This window comes from Panthera tigris, chromosome B3 (genome assembly GCF_018350195.1).
Source record: "Panthera tigris isolate Pti1 chromosome B3, P.tigris_Pti1_mat1.1, whole genome shotgun sequence".
Classification (NCBI taxonomy): domain Eukaryota; kingdom Metazoa; phylum Chordata; class Mammalia; order Carnivora; family Felidae; genus Panthera; species Panthera tigris.
The window spans coordinates 101,893,775-101,911,124 of record NC_056665.1 but is presented as its reverse complement, the minus strand read 5'-3'; the positions used below and the strand labels follow the sequence as shown (position 1 = coordinate 101,911,124).

The 17,350-nt window shown below is 39.5% G+C and overlaps 1 protein-coding gene across 5 annotated transcripts; it reads right to left on the bottom strand.

The window, feature by feature from the left end:
• Positions 1-211: 211 nt before the first annotated feature.
• On the bottom strand, positions 212-15,422 carry MAPK1IP1L (mitogen-activated protein kinase 1 interacting protein 1 like). Of its 5 annotated transcripts, none has more exons than XM_042989749.1 (5): positions 15,337-15,422; positions 13,365-13,466; positions 7,645-7,666; positions 6,250-6,954; positions 212-5,024 (listed from the first exon to the last, which is right to left on the bottom strand). In XM_042989749.1, the coding sequence occupies exons 3-5, from the start codon at positions 7,660-7,662 to the stop codon at positions 5,013-5,015; spliced, it is 735 nt and encodes a 244-aa protein (XP_042845683.1). In that variant the 5' UTR covers positions 7,663-7,666; positions 13,365-13,466; positions 15,337-15,422; the 3' UTR covers positions 212-5,012. The 5 variants fall into 5 exon arrangements, with proteins under 5 accessions (XP_042845683.1, XP_042845682.1, XP_042845684.1 ...); XM_042989748.1 differs by lacking the exon at positions 15,337-15,422 and adding an exon at positions 13,670-14,979; XM_042989750.1 differs by lacking the exon at positions 15,337-15,422 and adding an exon at positions 14,116-14,979.
• Between the last annotated feature and the right edge of the window lie 1,928 nt (positions 15,423-17,350).

Below are 17,350 nucleotides of genomic sequence, written 5' to 3'. Positions count from 1 at the left end.
CATGATGGGAAGGAACCCTAGCCCACCTTTAGGAGATAGGAAGTAAGACATCAAATGCAACTTAAAAAAATTTACAGTTGCACGGTGTCCAATTATAAGGCAAAAAGCAGAAGGTTCTTTCAAAAGCCTAATATAGTACAAGTGACTCGTTTATAGCCCCAACCACACTGGGGTTCAAGGCAGGCTAACAAACCCCCCTGTGGAAAGGGAATGGTGAACTGTACCAAGTTTATTAATGTGGCCCTCACCACAGGCACAGTAGTTATGACAAGAATAGAACAATCTTTCATAAAAGTGGGGGTGGTGGCAGCTGGGGCAAAGAAACTCTGATTATACAGATAACCTGGTTACAAAGAATGACATAGCCTTGAAGGGAGAAGAAACCCACACAATGGACACCATGTTGCTGAAAGTGGGTTTGTGGAGGGTTGTTCCCAGGCAGCCTGTTTAAATGCCTTCGTGAATGCAGGTCACACACAGAGGAGCGTCTCAGGCCCGCTCTTTCTTTCTTTCTTTCTTTCTTACAACAATTTTGCAGTTAATTAGACTAAGGACTTCTCAGGGAAGCCCAGAACTGGGCTGCAGAATAAGATACATGGAAAAACTATGAAACCATGAAAATACATTTTTTAAAAAAGTTTTCTGGTATAATACACAAAAGCAAACAAGTTTATCTTAAAAAATATCAAGTATCACATCCATAGACTATTCCTAATTATAATTACTTCTTAAAGCAACATATGTCTTTGTTTACAAATACAGCAGCAGGTGATAAACCTAACGTTTCAAACAGATTGCTTACAGTTCATAATACAAACAAATGTCTAGGTCTCAAATCACATTGTAGGCAGTTTAACTTAAAATGCATAGACAATTACATACATTAAATTTGTCATTATTAAGTCAACTTAAAAAAAATCACAATATTAAGAAAAAATACAAAAAAAAAAACCTTTTTATAGAGCACGCATAAGAAGTCAAGTTTACTTAATGGCAACAAATCAGTATCTGCTAACCAGGGACAGGCAGTTTAAGTGCCTTCATCCAGGGAGGAATTGAAGAGGAAAAACGTCCCATTACTTTGCACACATGAATAGCTGCACTGACAAACACTACGATCTTGAAAAACATTAATTTCTTACTTAAAAAAAAAAAGGTATACCATACTTTGCTCTTTAAAATGTCCAAAGGCTGTTCTATAATTTCCACCAGTGGCAAATTAAAATGTTTATCTAGGTAAACCAAAAATGGGTGCACTACTGAATTTTCCAATGCCACCCCTAGACTGTAAGCCTCTGCAGGACAGGCATTCTCTTTCATCTCTGTATCTCTGGAATCTGGCAAAGCACCGGGATCAGACACTGAAGTGTCTCTTAAATGAATGCAGTTCTCAGTGTTTTCTATAGCCAGAAGCTTGCATGGCATTTCTTTAACACTGATTATTTTGACAATTTTTTTTTTACTTGGCAGAATTCTGAAAATAAAAAGTGTCTGTCTTCAATACTAAATATTGCTTAAGATTAAATTATAGTCTTCCCTGAAAGTCACCCTTTACTTTCTATGCATAGTACATGTATCAGTGTGATTCATCTGATTCTAACCTTGTTTTTCAAAAACCAACACCTGCAGGTCTGTGCTTAGCTTTAATTTCCAGGGTTTATAACCCTGGCATTTTATAAATCTAGCACTAGATTATTCAGGGTGAGGAAGGAAGACATTGGCACTCATCACTTAGAAGTATAGGCAACTAACTGATATGCAAACCAGGCACAGTATTGTAATTGAGACTTGAGTAGGGCTTCGTTCATCTATACCAATAGTTTCAAAAGCTGTACGTTTGAGTACGGTATGTAGCGAATTATTTGTGAGGTAAAATTTTATGGGCAAAACTGACTTCTATGCCAATATTCTGTTGTAGTGGTGTGCCAGACCAAGGCCAAAAAGTCACCCCTTTCTTCTCTCCCCTTTTACTATTCTCTACTGAAAACAATAAACACTAAAAACAAGGCAGAAAGGAGGAGGCCCTGGGGTAACTAAAACAAATGTATTGTCTACTCCTGAATAATCGATGCATTACTTTATACAAAACAGGGCTGTGGAGTCAGACTTGTAAACAGCCATCTTCAAAAGCATGAAAATGTGCCAGGCTAAGTCCAGTATGGACAAGCCAAGGTAGTTCACACACTCGTTTAAGGAGCCTTGATTCTTGAGAAACTGCACGTGTGATAAGGACCTGAGGTCTTTATTTTCATTTTTTGTTGTCATTTTTAGGTTCGACATTTAAAAATCTAAGATTCCAACTCCAGAAGCACTATTCCTCAACACATCTCAATGATCTCCATCAAATTTGTCTTAAAGTTCTTGCTCTGAGACAGTCCAAGTGCCAGCATATCCCACACCATGTATTCCCTTCAAAGACCAGGCAAACTTTTCTAAGAAACGGTCTCCTCCCTAAACGGATGCCAGCCTAGGACTTGTTTCGAAAGCAACATTATTCCCCTGTAAAGAAAAAAAACCTTCCTCGCAACCTTTCCCCCATTCCTCCACTGAAATAACTTCTGCTTTTAACTTTACCCTGAACCTAAAAATACGTTTTTGTCCCAGAGTGCCCACAAGAATGAAGACTCTCCCAAGTTGAGAAATAATGCTCTAAAAGGCTAAAAGGAGGATAAAAGTAAATTCTAGTCCCTTTGATTCCCATTCTTATGTTAAAAAAAATTTCCCAACTACTAGTTGGAAAGTCCTCAAAAAGCAAAGAAAAGGTGTTGTGTCATGGCCACACTGGGCAGTATGGGTCACTAGCCAAATGTATATACTTATTGGGGGTACTAATTCCAAATCTCAGGCTCCTGGTCCTTCCCAATCCTTTAGCAGATTTTCTCCTCTAATAAACAGACTCTGCAATGACAGATTCCCAAACATGCTGCCACTTGTTTCAGTCAAACATCATCCTCTAGTGTTAAATATTGTATCTAAAGCCAGAGCTGTTAACTTACCCCAATGTAGCACAACCAAAATAACCACAAGGAGATTTTTGCTATCTCACTTTTCCCGTCTTATTCCTACAGTTAGTTGACAGGATATTGCCCGATCCCTAAGCTAAAATACCTCCTAAGGCTCCTGCCTTGTAAATGGGAGGCTACTTTGACAAAAGATTCCAACAGTGTTGTAGATAGTTGCAGATTGCCTTGCAAGGGGAAGAAAAAAAAGACCGCTTGTCCCACTATGTAAAGAGCTGTCTAACGACATTCCCCAGTCTGAAAATATCTAAACAATTCAGTTTCAATTCTGAAAGCTTGACTCTATCATCTACTTAAAAAGGAGCTTAAACACTGAATGTTCTTCTCAAAGATGACCATCTTGCTTTCTTAAAAGGAGGTAGCTATCAAACCATTAAATTGGCAGCATTTGGCATTCTTGACATTTCAACTATAAGAGAAACAAACTACTAAATATCTCATTTCTAAGCAAAAACAAGAGCTCTAACATAAATCTCTCCTATACTAGTCAAGAAATTCACAACATATTTTAGTAACCTGACGGATACATTCAAAGTTTCAAAATGTTATCTGACAAATAACATAGTCAGTTCTAAGAATCTAAGAATCTGATTTAAAGATAAGGTGCCAAAAAACTACTTAGGCTATTTTGGTGGTTACACTTATTTAAGCAACAGTCACACTGCTTTCAACTCAACTGCAGAGATCTATACTTATTATTATTTTCAGTGTTAGAGCTAGAGGACAGTTGTGAAGGATGGCACTCAATTCTACCTGTTTACCTGTCAACAAATACAGAACTGACCAATTAGCCTTAAGCACTTTACAGACAGATGCAAGAAACTATGCAAGAGACCATGACCCGGCTTAACCAGACTCCGAAAGACACAGACACATTTTGATCACGCTTGTACAAAGAGAACAGTCATGTCTAAATGACTGAAGTTCTTGAAATGTAACTGCTTTACGTGTTTACACTAGACCCCTAGAGTGTGCCAGTTTTCCAAATCAGAGAGAAACTAAGGGATGTGCTCCTTCAAGAACTGAGGGAGAGCCATCTTCCTGGAAGGGTCTGGGTAGAAGAGCGTTTTGTGGGAATGCAAGTTACTTGTCACTATGAAGCAATTTCCAGGGCTTCCTCTGGCTTGAGGTTCAAGACAGAATTATTTCCTTCTTTGAGTTCTTTCCAAAGCAATATTGACATCTCAAAATCTATTCCAAAGTAATACAGAGATCGCTAATTCTCTAATAACAATTTACACACATGTTGGCCTGCATTAAAAAGAAAAAAGTTTTCATACATGGCAGATTTTAGACATGTGTGACCCATCTGGCTAACAATGAAGCAAATCAGGTGGAACTCAAAATGAAAGACAAGTTTTTACTAAAAGATCAAGGATAAAAACGAACACTGCCTGGCTAATGAACTCAACATCAGACAATAATTACCAATAGCTTTAAAACGTATATCCAAACTACAACCTCAAGAGGACCAGATTTGGTCATCCTGTAGACAGGGCAGCTCAAGATGTTGAGAGGCATCATTTGTTTAAATTATGACAATGTGATTGTTTTCAAAGTGTGTTTATTTAGGGGAAAAAGTGATTATAGAAAAATATTTGAAATAATTTGCCAATGAGGTTGCAGATTCTAACAATAATCCACATCATCTTAGAGTTTCAAGTGTGTGGTTTCATAATTTAAACAAATCAAAAACTTGTTTTAGACAAATTGTATCAAAGAGCTATTCAATATACTTCATCACTTTAGCGTTCCATAAAAACCAAATAAAAATCACATTTGAATGATTTACTTTTACATTTTTATCTGATTGTATCCATCAGATGTACTATACATCCAAGTACAAGAGGCAGATATCTTCTCTGAGAGGTGCAAGAGTTGTTCTTTCATGAATGCCCTCTAAGAACAGTGAAACCACCAATTTTTATGTATGCATTCATGTGCATACATATGTACTTCAAAAAGCAAAGCGTCCTCTCTTCATCCATTAACTTAATGGTAAGACTGCAATAGAAAAAAGAAAAAGTAAACCGCTAGATTTTGTAAGTGGAATTTAACAACTCCTTGCTGTGGCTTAAAATAAATGTATTCCTTAATAAATCCAAACAGCAAGTCATCTCATTTATTTTGGCTACAATTTGCAAAAAAAATTTTAAAGAAAATACATATAGCAAGAATTTATACTAATGAAAGTGAGTTTGGGGAGCATTTTATTAAGATTCTTTTTCTGGGGCACCTGGGTGGCTCGATTGGTTAAGTGTCTGACTTCAGCTCAGGTCATGATCTCATGGTTTGGGAGTTCAAGCCCTGTGTTAGGCTCTGGGCTGACAGCTCAGAGCCTGGAGCCTCCTTCAGATTCTGTGTCTCCCTCTTACTCTGCCCCTCCCCCACTCATGTGTGTGAGTGTGTCTCATAAATAAACTTTAAAAAATTATAAAAAAGAAAAAATTCTTTTTCCTTTACAGTTGAGGTGGATATTTGATTAATCTAGTTGGAGATCTGATTATTTTGTTAAGAGTAAGTTGACTTTTTTCCCCTAATGAGAATCAGGACTCTGAAGATTCACTTGGCTTCCTTCTGGGAGGAAGTGGGCTGCTTTTCTATTTGGTCATATGCCCAAGTCAGGTTCTCCAACTAAGATGTCAACCCTACTACTCTGGCTTGGCTGACAGTAAAGCATGAAGCATTACCGGTAACTGACAATGCAGAATAGTGATATAATATCGATCTCAATGCTGCCGAGGACCTAACAAAACTCTGGCTGAGAAACACTATGGAGAGTTACAGGAAGAACAGGCAATGTTATATATTCACTGCCTTAGATTCTCTAAAAATCGCTCTCTGTATCAAGTCAGACCAAGATTGTTTTTACTGAACTGTACTTTGTGGTGATGCTATAAAACATGATTGAGAAATGTTTAAAAAAAAAAGAAGTCCAATGAAATGCACCTGAGTTTACCTCAAGGATGTTAAGGACACTGCTTACTACATTACAAAGTCTTTGGGGATCTTTGGGAAATTGTCCTAATTTCAGTACCAAGAATACGTAGGTTTTATTCTTTTAAATGCTTTATCTCAAGCTTGAAATGTACTCTTATCTCATATACACACACCCCTTCTCTTAAAAAGTTCTATAAGCTTTCTAATCTATTCAAACTGGAGGCAAGTAATCTTTCAGTTGTGTTTATGTGACTATTAGTGCATTTTAAGTAATAAATTTAACACTCACATGGGGGCCACCAGGCATCGGTGGAGCACCAGAAGGTCCTGAAGGCACTTGAAAAGGATTGTTGGGAGTGGGATAGAGTCCTGGTGTGGGATATGATCCTGCAGGGGCAGGATATGGTGCTGGTGGTCCCCAGGCTCCTGGTGGAACAGTGCCCCACGGAACAGGTGGTGCTGCCCCTGGTGCTTGGGGAGGAGGTGCGGGATATGGCCCTGGAGATGGATATGGCATATTAGGGGTAGGATACTGCCCACCCATTCCTGGTGCCCAAGGTCCAGAAGACATGGATCCCCATGGACCTAAAGGACCAGCAGCAGCTGGATCTGTGGGTGCACCATATGGTCTTGGAAGCTCCGGAAAGGGCATATTTGGTGTAGGATATGGCCCCGTGGGGCCAGGGCCTGGCACAGTTGGGGCTGGATAAGGACCACCAGGTGGGGGACATGATGGTCCAGAAGGAGGAAAGGGTGCTGGGGGTCCTGGAGGTGGTCCGGTGGGAGGCACAGAGGGATACATTCCTGTTGGTGCTGGTCCAAAAGGCACGGTGGAGGGTGTTGCACTTGGTGGGAGTCCAGATGGCACAGAAGGTGGAGCACTTGGGTTATTCCAAGGGTTGGAACTTGGCCAGCCTTGAGGAGGTTGGCCAGGTTTTGTATTGCTCACAGCAGAGGTTTTGGCAGGGGAGTGTTCAGGTAGCGCATCTGCCAACTGGAATACAAAACAGGCATGTCTTATCAATCTTCAGGGACGAGCCATCTCAAATATGATTACATACCCATAAAGGACAGTAAGCTACAGAATCAGGGATTATAAACCTGTAGAACATCTTCAAAAGGCAGGCTGCTCAGTTTAAAAACAATTCATTTAATATAAAAACCAACTTCACAATGCAAATTCCTTAGAGAAGATCAAATTTTCTAAATATGATAAATCAAAATACCGTGGGTTTGAATCCTGGCTTTACAGCAAACAAGTTACATACCCTCTCTGAGCTTTAGTTTCCTCATTAAAAACAAACAAACAAACAAAAAACTTTAGCATTAACTTGAGGCTTAAATAAGATAATTCATGTAATATCCTTAACATAGTGTCTGGTGTATATAATATCCAATAAATGCTATTATTAACATTGCCAAGTTACTAGAGAACACAAGTAACAACACTTCTTAAATTTTTTAATTTAAGGATTCATAAAGAAACACATACAACAAATTTTCAAACATATTATATCTAACTCAATAAAGGCAAATCATCTATTAAAATCACATGTGCCTCCTGCCCCCAGCAAGAATCACACAAAGCATCTCTTTCAAATTAAAAGACTTGAGGCCCATAGTTAGAACTATGTCATTTTTTCAAGAGTCAAAAACCTTATGAAGGATAAATGTATCAACTTACCGAAAATTCATCAGACATTTTCCTAAAGAAAAGAAAGAAAGAAAAAAAAGAATACTTCAAAACCAGTGCTTACCACTTCTTGTATATCCTGTGAGGAACTTTTGTCTGCATATACCACTTTTACTTAATCATGTATATAATGTCTTTTTTCTTTTTTTTTTAATAGGGAAAACTTCCATAGCACTTCATGTGGTTTTACAAATGTCATCCCTGTTTACTGGCTGCATGTCATATAAAAGTGATCCCCAATATAAAAAAGTGATCTGCACTCTCATTTTGGTGGTGGTTTAGGTCATTTGCATTTTGAGCGGTTTAAAACGATGATACAGTGAACACTTCTGAACACATATCCCTGTGAATCTGTCACCAGGAAAAAGTACTAGAAGTGAAATTTATAGTCAGCAGGTAAGGCTATCTAAAATCCATCTTTTATAAAGGTCATGACACTTTATAGTCCTTTGCAAATTTACACTATCTTTTTAAACTTCTCTTCACCATTGGATATTTAAAAAAAAAATTTTTTTTAACATTTATTTATTATTGAGAGACAGAGCATGAGCATGGGAGGGGCAGAGAGAGGGAGAGACACAGAATCTGAAGTAAGCTCCAGGCTCTGAGCTCTCAGCACAGAGCCCGACACAAGGCTCGAACTCACAAACTGCAAGATCATGACTTGAGTCGAAGTCGGACGCGCAACCAACTGAGCCACTGAGGCGCCCTGGATAATTTTTAAATTGTAAACAGTTTTTAATTATGGCAGGTTAATAACTGCCACCTTGTTGTTTCAACTTACATCTTTAAAATTAAGTGGAAACTAGAGCTTCTTTTAAATTTCATGCCCAAATCAGAATAAATTTATTTTGTGAATTTGCTCATGTCCTTGGGCCACTTTTGTCAATTTCTAAAAGGGAAGTACAATTAATACCCAATAAAATGCATGGGATGTGAGGTATTCAGGTCAACAAGCTGACAACTATACATGCCCCATTAACCAAGAAAGATACAGACATTTTCCTTCACTACAGATTTACTCATGCTAACTTTCCAATCAACTCCTCCTTCCACTCAGCAATCATTTTCTTAGTTTTTGCCTATTCTTTAACGTCACAATGAACAGAGTAAGATAGTATGTACTCTTTTTGCCTTTGATAATTTTACAACTTAGTAGTAAATCTTTTTTTTAACGCTTTGTTAAACTGTAAGGAAATTAGCTCTGAAACGTGAGACAAAAAATTCACCTATGCTTCCTAACAGTAGTAATATGGTTTCATTTAAAATCTTTTTTTCTGAGCCTACATGTCCATCAACGGATGAATGGATAAGGAAATCGTGGTTTATATACACAGTGGAATACTACATGGCAATGAGAAAGAATGAAATATGGCCTTTTGTAGCAACGTAGATGGAGTTAAGTGAAATAAGTCATACAGAGAAAGACAGATACCGTATGTTTTCACTCGTATGTGGATCCTGAGAAACGTAAGAGAAGACCATGGAGGGGGGAAGAAAAAAAAAGAGGTTAGAGAGGGAGGGAGCCAAAACATAAGAGACTCTTAAAAACTGAGAACAAACTGAGGGTTGATGGGCGGTGGGAGGGAGGGGAGGGTGGATGATGGGTATTGAGGAGGGTACCTGTTGGAATGAGCACTGGGTGTTGTATGGAAACCAATTTGACAATAAATTTCATAGTTAAAAAATCTTTTCTTCTTTCAAGCAATAATTGCTGTATAATCTATCTTTTCTCAATGGATATGACAGCTACCCTCAATACATTCTACTGCCACTATGAGCAACAAATACTTCCTAACAACAAATACCTACACAATGTTTACCATGAATAGGCACTCTGCTAAAAGTGTTTTACATAGGTGATCTCATTGAATAGATGCAAAATTCTTTTGCCCAGTTTACAGCTTCAGAAAAGGAAGCTCATCAAGTTAACTTGCTTAAAGGTACAGAGCTAGTGACAGGTAGAAAGGGGTTCAAACTCCAGTACAGTCTGATTCCAGAGCCAAGGCTTTTAACCACTAGGCTATAGAGCCTCCATTATTTCCCACAGATAATGTGAAATCTGATATTTTCTACTGATCTGCACCATAATATTCCATCTTAATTTCAGTACCTTTATATTTTTAACAAATTTTTAATGTAAGTTGACCTATTGTTACTGTTCACTCCCCCCCTCCCAGATTTTCCTGAATATTGTTTATTTTTTCCAGATTTAGAAAAATAAATAAGAAGAATTCGCTGCTGTTTTGGTTGGAATTGCATTAAATTTACAGATTAATATAGGGAACATGCAATATATTCAAAACATCAAAACTTTTCATTCAAGAACAAGGTATGTCTTCCTAGTTCCCATCATTGTCATTTGTCAATAGTTTTTTAAGCTTGTTTTTTTTTTTGCTTTTTTATTAATGTAGGGCTCAAACTCACACTTCCAGTATCAAGAGTTGCATGCTTTACTGAGGCAGCCAGGCGCTCCTATTTAAGACTTTTTAAATTTTAGTGTATTAATTTTGTAAGTGGTGATATTACTAAATTATTTTATTCCTGAAACTCAGCTGATTCTCTGGGATTTCAGGTAAAGAATTATGCCATTTGCAAAAGAATAATTTTACACTGTCTTTCCAAACTAACTTCTTTTCTCCTTTGTGTTAGCTAAACTTCACAATGAAATGTTAAATAGTGATAGTGAGCACAGTGATCTTCTTGTTCCCAACTCTTCTCAAAACGCCTCTAATGTTTAAGTAAAATTCCCAATTTTAGTTTGAGATTTGAAAAAAATTACAGAAGTCTATGCCTATGTTGCTAGATTTATTTATTTCCATTTTGCTAGAGAAAAAAACATTTAGGGAAGACACTGAATTTCCTCAGATCTTTTTGACATCTAATGAGTTGATCTCAGTTTTTCTCCTTTAAGCCATCAACTTAGTTAATTACATATAAAAATTGCTTAATATTGAGCCATCCTTGCATTCTGAGAGTTTTGCTTTTTAGTATTGTTAGTTGTAAGGAATGATAAAAAGAATATGAAGCCTAAGTCAGAACTGCTATAACCTTGCTATTTATCCAGAATGTCAAAAAACACATCTTAAACGTAGAGCAAATACAATTATCCATTCACTCCCATGTTAAGGTTTGTTTTATACTAAAATAGCACATCACACAATAGTAAATTCTTAGGACTAACACCTGAAGAAACTTTTCACTGCATGAAAAGTTTAGTCTATATAAGACTAACACACTTTTTAAATAGGATGAGCCTTTCTGAAACAAAATGGTTCTGTATCAAAGTTCACATTAATTCTGGAGAGGGGAACAAAGCAATCCACTCATTTTCATGTGGTCTTGCAATATGGGTCTTCAGAATTACTCCTTTCCCAGCAACTCTGGCTTTCCAAATTTGAAGTTAAAAATTAAACCCTGGAAGATAAAGGAGGTACTGGAATCTTTTTTTTTTTTTTTTAATTATTAAGCTTTAAAAACTATTTTTTTAATGTTTATTTATTTTGAGAGAGAGTTAAGTGCACACAAGCAGGGAAAGGGCAGAAAAAGAGGGAGAGGGAAAATCCCAAACAGGCTCTGCCCTGCCAGCGCAGAGCTGACGTGGGGCTCGAACCCATGAACCGTGAGATCATGACCTGAACCAAAATTAAGAGTTGGAAGCTTAACCAACTGAGCTACTCAGGTGCTCCAAGAATCTTTATATATGTATGTATATTTTTAGAGAATACATATAAGAATCTTATATTCTTATATGTAAGAGAGAGAGGATCCATGTGGAGCCCAACATGGGCTTGATCCCAAGACCCTGGGATCAGGATCAGAACAAAAATCCAGAGTCAGAGGCTCAACCAACTGAGCCACCCAGGCATCCTGTAGGTTCTCAAATCTTATGATTAAAGTAACGAAGCCCAATGAGGGACTCAAACCCATGACCTGTGAGTTCATGACCTGAGCCAAAACCAAGAGTCAGAATCAACTGACTAAGCTACTCAGGCTCCCCTGCAGTGTTCATATTAATGGGAAACATCTTAATTTACTCTTTGGAGAATACGTTCATTGTAAAAAGGTAAGAAATAGAGTTGGACATTAGTGTGTGAATGTGAGAAGAGTTACATCATTTTTAAAAATCTAGATTTTCTAAAAATCTATTCCCAAATACCTGGATTATGCTAATTATTAAGATGAGGCCAATGTAACCTTGAAGTGGCCTTCCTACTCCTCCCCAAAAGTTTATAATCAAGAAAGATTTCCATTCTTTCTCTTTTGGGAATACTCTAAAGCTATTACTTCTAAAACTGTCCATTACTACTTTATGGCAGGATCTATGCATCACCTGAAAAATACTAATTTTATTTTCGAAGCAGCAAGAATAGTAATTTTATTTTACTTCGAGGTTTATTTATTTTGAGATTGAGAGAGAGAGAATGAGCAGGGGAGGGGTAGAGAGAGAGAGAATGCCAAGCAGGTTCCACACTGAAAGCGAGGGACTCGAACTCACGAAACGTGAGATCATGACCTGAGCTAAGTTCAAGAGTCGGATGCTTAAGTGACTTAGCCACATAGGGGCCCCAAGATTTATAATTTTATTAAACAAATTTTAAAAAAATGTTTATTTATTTTTGAGAGGGTGGGGAGAAGCCAAGAGAGAGAGAGACACAGACTATGAGGCAGGCTCCAGGCTCTGAGCTGTCAGCACAGAGCCAGACACAGGGCTTGAACTCACGAACCGTGAGATCATGACCTGAGCCGAAGTCACATGCTTAACTGACTGAGCCACCTTGGCATCCTGAGATTAGTAATTTTAAAACAGTACAAAATTTCTTTTGACATATACTAGAAGAGTAAAATATTTCTGTAACTCATGGCTTTTAGAGTAAAATGGCAGTCCAATCACAAGGTTTTAAAAAGTTGAACTCCATAAATTACTTACTAGTGACTACTCAACAAGGAATATTTCAAAGGGCCATCAAACTGTGATGTAGTGATAAAGAGTATAGGAGTAGACAGTTATGAAACCTAGACGTCAATCCTTTTGAATAAGTCTTTTGACTAAGGCAAACTTTAACCAGAGACCATTTATCATCCACAAAACAGTTGTTAAATCCTGACTACTTCACAGATAATTAAAAGTAACATATTTAGGGGTGCCGGGGTGGCTCAGTCAGTTAAGCTGATGACTCTGGTCATGATTTCACAAACACCTCACTGGTCTGAGCCCCACATCAGGCTCTGTGCTGAGGGAGCATGCTTGGAATTCTCTCCGACCCTCCCCCACTCACATTCTCTTTCTCTCAAAATAAATGAATAAACTTAAAAAAAAAAAGTAGCATATTTAATAATCTATGAAGTACTACAGACATGTAAAATGAAAATGAGAAGAAACTAAGAAAAATCAGGACTTTTGCACTGATTTGTTTCGTATGGGGGGAGATGATAGTAATATACCGAAAATACAAATTTTGAGTTAAAATACATCATTGTTTTTAGTATTGGTCTTTTTATCAGATACATTCTACTTTACATTTGGCAACTCAAGGAACTGGGTCCTTATGTCAGCCATATTTTCTACATTTCCTTGGATACTTCTGTCTGGAACATACATACCAAGCACTTTGTTGGGCTTTGGGGAAGTGAATAGTACTGTGTGGAATAAATGCTTAAGGAATTCACAGTGTGGTGGAGAACTACCCTTTAAACAGTAACTACCTTACCTCAGGTAAGCACAGGGCACCGAGAGAACCTCAAAGAGCTCCTAAAGGAATCAAGGAAGGGAGTCTCAGGGGAAGAATCCTGAGAGGCAGTTCCTTTGCAGCCTGGAAGAACAATGAAGAAAGAGCTGGGTGTAGGGAATGGTGGGAGACAGGCCCTAGGAGAAGAGCCAACTGCGGAAAAGCTGAAGAGTACACCCTGGGAAGTGTAAGCAGTTCAGACTGGTTGGAATACAGAAAGGGGAGGAACAGAAGTCTTAGAGGGCCTTTAGTCTGAGGTCTGAATGTCTCAGTCACATTCAGCTCACCTGAGTGACCCTCCGTTTCTTCGACTATAAAGAACAGGCCAGTGATGTGAAAGACTAAACGGGACTCATAAATCAAGTGCCTATAATAACAGCGCTCGAAAAATAGTGGGTGGCCACCTCCTCTTCCTGCGTACATAGGCATATAGCTAGCACAGGTTAAAAGAGTTACAAATGCCTACTTATAACTGCAGCTCTTCACTGGCTGGCTCTACACAGCTTGACCTCTCCAAACGTCAGAGGTAAAAGCAGGAATAATATCAACCTCACAGACCTGCCCTGGGACTTACATAATAAATCTCCTGGTCACTTTCTGGCACACAAGGAAAACTCAACAAATGTTAGCTTTTACGCTCGCTACTCTAGGTCCACAAACCTTTATCTGCGCTTCTCAAGTCAGAAACTTATGAAAATAAAAGAAACATTCCCAAGTTTGGCATAAAACTTACTTGGTGGCAAAACCGGACTTGATATTTATAGTTTCCATAAAGTGTAACACACCTATAGCTACACAAATATTAATTTGGATTAGGGATGCTGCCCCGACTTTGCGGGGGTGAGATCTCTTGTCTATGCACCTTATTCTCTAAGATCTGAAGAGAAAATCCAAAGATTTCTCAATTCCAAAACACACTGGCCCCAAGGATTGTAGTTAAGGAATGGGTCTCCGTTCCTCCTGGAGAGAGGAAAAGAACGTTCTAACATCCACAACCCAACTCAAGTTTTGAAGACAAACTAGTTTTGAATGGGAGGTTCAGAGACACCAGTACCAAGGAAAATTTCTGTTCTTCTAGCCCAATGAATACAGCCGAACAAAGAACTTCCCAAAGACTTCTGAAGGCTACCTTGGCCTGTAGTGAAGGTTCGTGTTCAAGACAGGCCTTTACAATCATCAGGTGTAAGGGTGCTATTTCTTTAACAGTAATGCCACGAAAAGTTTTTTTCGGGCAGGTTAGTATGGTGTGAAGCGTCAACGTTAAACATTTTATCCAGTAAAAGCACTGCTCTTGATTTTCAAAGAGGAAATGGTTTTAGCTATATACAAGCTTCCAAGCGTAACATAAGCTCCTAAATCCTAAAAAACAGTATCACAGAACTCAGCACTTCTCACGGCTTCTGTCCTGTGTGTTCATCGAATGTATTTGCCATCAAGTCCTTTGGTAATGACCAGAACGTTGTCACACTGCGGATAATCTTAAACAAGTGCCAGATTCCTCCAAGACTCTATTCAGGCCTATCTCTCCCGTTTTACTAGACACTAATGAATCGGGGTGGGGGGTCGGGCCCAAGAGGTGAGAGCCCGGAGCCCTTTAGGACCAAACGAACAAAGGGAGTCCGGGATCAACCGGAGCGAACCGGCCTCCGAGCGGGTCGCGCCGCCAGGGAAGGGGTGGGGGAGGGGCCGGGCCCGCTCGCCGCCCCGCCCCCAAACCGATCCTGACGTCAAGAGCGGAGAAACCCGTCGGGCGCGACGTGACCTGCCTCCGACGCCTTCTCCCTGGGGGGTTTTGGGGGGCAATCGGCAGCCCGTAGGAAGATGGCGCGGGCAGACGCTGACTCCCAGCCCCCGAAGAGGCGACTCGAGGTACCTCTGTTACCACGCCCGCCTCTCGCTTCAGCGAGCTCCCTTGCTCCCCTCAATGATCCCCCTAGCGCCGAAGCAGCCTCACCCAGCAAGATCCGACACCGCAGTAAAGTCTACAAGCGGCGATGGGTCCGAGCGAACCGGGTGCGAAAGAACCGAGCGCGAACTGACTGACGGCAGTGGCGGCAGCGGCAGCAGCAGCGGCAGCACTAACAGCGCGCAGCTCCTCCTGGCGCCGGAACAGGAAGCGGCGAGCGCACCGCCCCCGCTCTACCCTCCTACCGGGGCTGGGCCGGGCCGGGCCGGGCCTCGCGCGCCTCCCGCAGGCTCCCTGCGGCACTGCAGCCTGCCCGCGGGGCGGTGTAGCTTTCTTTTGGTGGGCGGGAGGAAAGCTCCCTGGTTTTCCGGAATTCTGAGCACTCGGTGGAAATTTCTGTAGCCAGTGACGTTTTGAGTAGCGTGGCGGAAATTGCTAACTCGTTTCCTGGAGTGGCTTGAGGACAGATTCTGGGTTTCCTATGCTTAGATTTATACAGTCGGGCCTCGAAGCTGGCTGGGTGTGGATGCGGCCCAATTAGGGGATACCGGCCCAGGGGCCAAGATTGGGGAGAGCTAAAGGAACAAAACAGGAAAGAGAAGACGTTTACAAATGGCTTGACAATTGATATTAGCTAAAAGAGCAGCTGTCTTTGCAGCTTCTTCCTGATCAATGCCTCTCCTCGCCACATGTTCATCTCTGGATAAACCTTTTACCTATTTACTGTCAGGTCTGAAGGATGATTGACACATTTCCCCAGCCATCAAGGAAACTGCTAGCAAGTAATGAAAATGCCATAATTATATAGTATGCAGTATATATAATATGTATATATAATACATATATCAAAGCATATTGGAAGTGTGCAATATCTTTACAACATTTTGCTTTGTGTAACCCCATAGTGGGTCACTGGGGAGGGGCACTTTACTAGAAACTACCTAAACTAAGGTTTTCTGACTTTGCTCCACCAGTACACACACTTCTCATACTGAAAAACGAGTAATAGAGAAAATGCAAATACCGAAGCCTAGGGAAGACTTATTTTTAAACAGGGAAAATGGTCTATGTAAAATGGTATTAGCGTGAACCACTTGCCCTGCCCTCAGGAGTCAGTAAATTAAGTGCCTTATGGAGCTATAAGGAAGTCTGAGTCAGTAGAAAGTCAGTAAAACTACTTTAAAATTTTAACTTTTTTTCATTAGAATTTTTTGAAAAACTGATTTAAAAATGTTGCATTGAAATACCGCTTTTCATTACTGAGATTTTTGGTCAGAAAATTTTTGTGCCCAAGTCAAGTGCCTCATCTCACCTTGGTCCAGGTCACATATCAGAGTGACAGCTTCGTTTTCCCATGCTCCCAGCCAATAACAGCATAGTGAGAGTTCTAGAGTTAGACCGTTCCTGTCCCATGTGGGCTCCCACAGGCAACCTTTGCTGAGAAACTAAATCCCCATTTAGCTTTTTCACAACTGTCCTGCAGTCTGAAGCCCACCCTACCCAACCTTCGAATTTCTTTCATGTATGTCAGACTTGCAAAGTGGTATGAAGACTTCCACACTTTCTTTCTTCATAGGTGTTTTCCCCAATAAATCTTGCACATTTAATGACATCTTGGCATCTGCTTCTGGAAGACCCAAACTGACACACAGAAGATGGAAAGTGTATTATAAATTAGAAAATGTGTAATATAGATTTTTAAATTTTTTTCAGATTTTAAGTTGAATGTGCAAAGTCAGGATATACAATGTTTTAAAAACAAGACACAAAGCCTTTGTATTTTATATATGAAGTTTAATTAAGAAGTGAAAATTTATTCAGGTCAATTTATTTGAACTCACACCGAAGAAACATTCAACTCCAGGATTAGAAATAAAAATGTAAACAGTCTACTTCTTTTTGGGTACGGGGAAGATCACACAAGCCTGATTGACAAGAGTACTAACAGCTTTGCGAAGTTACTACTTAAACTCTGTATATTCAAGTATATATCAAGTTCATACTTGGTTTACACAGAATTTATTCAATCCTAGCAAAGTCAACATAATTTAAGTAAACCTCC